The sequence below is a fragment of the Apium graveolens genome, chromosome 5, assembly GCF_009905375.1.
Source record: "Apium graveolens cultivar Ventura chromosome 5, ASM990537v1, whole genome shotgun sequence".
Lineage (NCBI taxonomy): Eukaryota > Viridiplantae > Streptophyta > Magnoliopsida > Apiales > Apiaceae > Apium > Apium graveolens.
Window position 1 is genome coordinate 10,030,121 of NC_133651.1, and position 2,561 is coordinate 10,032,681.

General features: G+C 33.5%; 1 protein-coding gene across 1 annotated transcript; it reads left to right on the top strand.

The window, feature by feature from the left end:
- The first annotated feature begins 443 nt into the window (after nucleotides 1-443).
- LOC141659783 (E3 ubiquitin-protein ligase SINA-like 7) lies at nucleotides 444-2,197 on the top strand. Its single transcript, XM_074466712.1, has 2 exons — nucleotides 444-926; nucleotides 2,033-2,197. Exons 1-2 carry the CDS (start codon nucleotides 444-446, stop codon nucleotides 2,195-2,197), a joined length of 648 nt encoding a protein of 215 aa, XP_074322813.1.
- Nucleotides 2,198-2,561: the final 364 nt, after the last annotated feature.

Consider the following 2,561-nt stretch of genomic DNA (forward strand, 5'->3'; position numbering starts at 1 on the left):
TCCAAATTATTCATTACAATCTTGTCATAGTTTCTTTCTTTGAATTAACTTCCTAGAGTAATTTTGCAATATTTTGCTGCTTGTGTTATACAAATATCACAACATATCATGACCTTTCGACCTTTTTATACATATATGGTAACTTGACTGCATTCTGTATATTATTCTAGTAAAATATAAAACCTTGAGAAACTTACCATTTCTTGCAATTCTAAGCTTCATTTCATTTGCATTGTTTACTAAATGAAATATGTGGTGTATAATCTCTTAGCTTGTTGAAATACATTGTAGTGCGTCAAGGGGCACATTTCCTGTTCTATATGTAGCAACAACCATAAAAACAAATGCCCTACTTGCTCTTTGCCAATTGATTATATTGGTAACTATGGATTGGAGGAGGTTCTTGAAGCAGTTAAAATCACATGTCCGAATAGCAAGTATATATGGATGCAAAAGAAAAAGTGACATACAGCATGAAACGTGAGCATATGGGATCTTGCACCTATGAATCTTGTAATTGTCCTCTTTCTGGCTGTGGTTTTGATGATTCCTACAAGGATTTATATCTGCACTTTTCCAGCAAGCACCCAGCATCAGCCACACGCTTCACGTTTGACTCTTCTTTTTCTGTTCATGTAAGTGGAAATACGGAGTACAAATTCCTTCAAGAGAATAACCACACACTTTTCATCCTTAATTACAGTGTTCAGGAAATTGGAGCTGTTGCTAATATAATCTGTATGGGCCCGAGCTGTTTACAAAATGAGTATTCATATGAACTGGAAGCACGTAACCGAGACACCTCCTCCAATTTTATTACTTTATTGGTACCCAGACAGCCAAAATGGAAGGAGGACCTTCCCGAGAGAGCCGGTCTTGTGGTCCAAAATGTTTTCTTTGGTCCTTCATGGGATCGCAAAATTCAGGTTTGCATCCGTAGAAAAGGTGAAAATTGACTTGAAAAGCAGTTCAGCCAGTTTTCAAGTCGTTATGATGGTGCGTACGCCATGACTTCCATATTCAAGGTTTGTACAGAGGACATCGAGAAGCACTGTTGAGAGGAAGATCCCTGGCATTTTTTTTATTGTCAACCCCTTCCCTAGAAATTTAAGATAATCATTTGTTAGTCAAAAGGATTATCTCTAGTTTTGCAAACTATATATGTTTGATGTTTGTGATATCAAATATTATTTGGGATGTCTCTTTTGTTGATTTTAGCTAATTCTCAAAGATTGTCTTCTTTTTTATATATCCAATGCCTATAATATTATTATACGCATTAACACTTGACCACTTGGTGACCCTGTCGGCTTTAATTTTATTTACTTTTAATATAAAGTATATTTTTAAATATATTAATATATTATATAAATCCGGATCAGATTATAATGACAAATTTAAATATTATTTAATTAAACTATAAATAGGTAATATAATATTTATTATACATATATATATATTATTTTTATATATACTATTAAAATATAATTTTTTTAATCGGTATAACGGCCTCAAGATAAAAAAGAATAATTTACAATTTTCATCCACGTAAAAACAAAAATATATCATTGATTGGCCTTAAAATAAAGCTACTATATTTTATCGGAGAGAGAGCTGAGACGGAGAAATAGAGGGAACTAGTACATTAAATGAATTGCAAATTTTCTACTCCTACATGTAGCTTTTCTATTTAACCTTTGAATATAACAATCAATTCATAACACAGTCTTATTTCTTATAATTTTGTGATTCCTTTTTTGTTTTCCTATGAATTTACAAGGACAACTACCTTGAGTTGTTTATTTGCTTTCAATGTTATACTAATATCACAACATATGAATAACTTTTAATCTTGTTATAACCTGATTGTGTTGTGTAAATTATGTTAGTAAAATGGAAAAGTCTTGAGAAACTTACTAATTTTTGCAATCAGCTTTCATTCATTTTCATTGTTTATTAAATGAACATGTGGTGTGTAATGATTGCATCCATATATATCTTATGTTTTTTTGCTTGTTAAATTAAATTGTAGTGCATCAAGGGGCACCCTGCTTGTTCGAGCTGCTGTAGCAAGTATAGTAACGAGTGCCCTGCCGACTTTTTGTCGATCAGTGATATTTCTTGCCTTGTCATGGAGGAGCTTCGTGATAGAAGGTACCTTGTTTGGATAGAAAGTATGGGTGCAAAGAAATATTGAGCTATGGTATGAAATGTGAGCATAAGAGATCTCGCGCCTATGAACCTTGTAATTATCCTCAACCTGACTGTGATTTTGATGCGTCCTACAAGGAATTCTATCGGCACTTTCCCGCAGGCACCCAGTCAGCCACATGCTTCACGTTTGGATATTCGTTTTTAGTTCCTTAAGTTTAAATGGGAAGTACAAATTCCTTCAGGAAGATAATAATCACACACTTTTCATCCTTAATTTAAGTATCGAGGAAATTGGAGCTGTTGTTAATATAACTCGTACGAGCCCGAACTGTTTACATAATGGGTATTCATATGAACCGGAAGAAAGTAGTGATAGGATATAAAACCCTCACCGAACCCGGGTCTAG

Bases quoted from the DNA above. Each gene is read 5' to 3' on its own strand.
- LOC141659783 (XM_074466712.1), top strand. From the start codon at position 444: ATGGATGCAAAAGAAAAAGTGACATACAGCATGAAACGTGAGCATATG. The intron at 927-2,032 runs GTTTGCATCCGT...ATTAAATTGTAG, and splicing joins CATGGGATCGCAAAATTCAG to TGCATCAAGGGGCACCCTGC.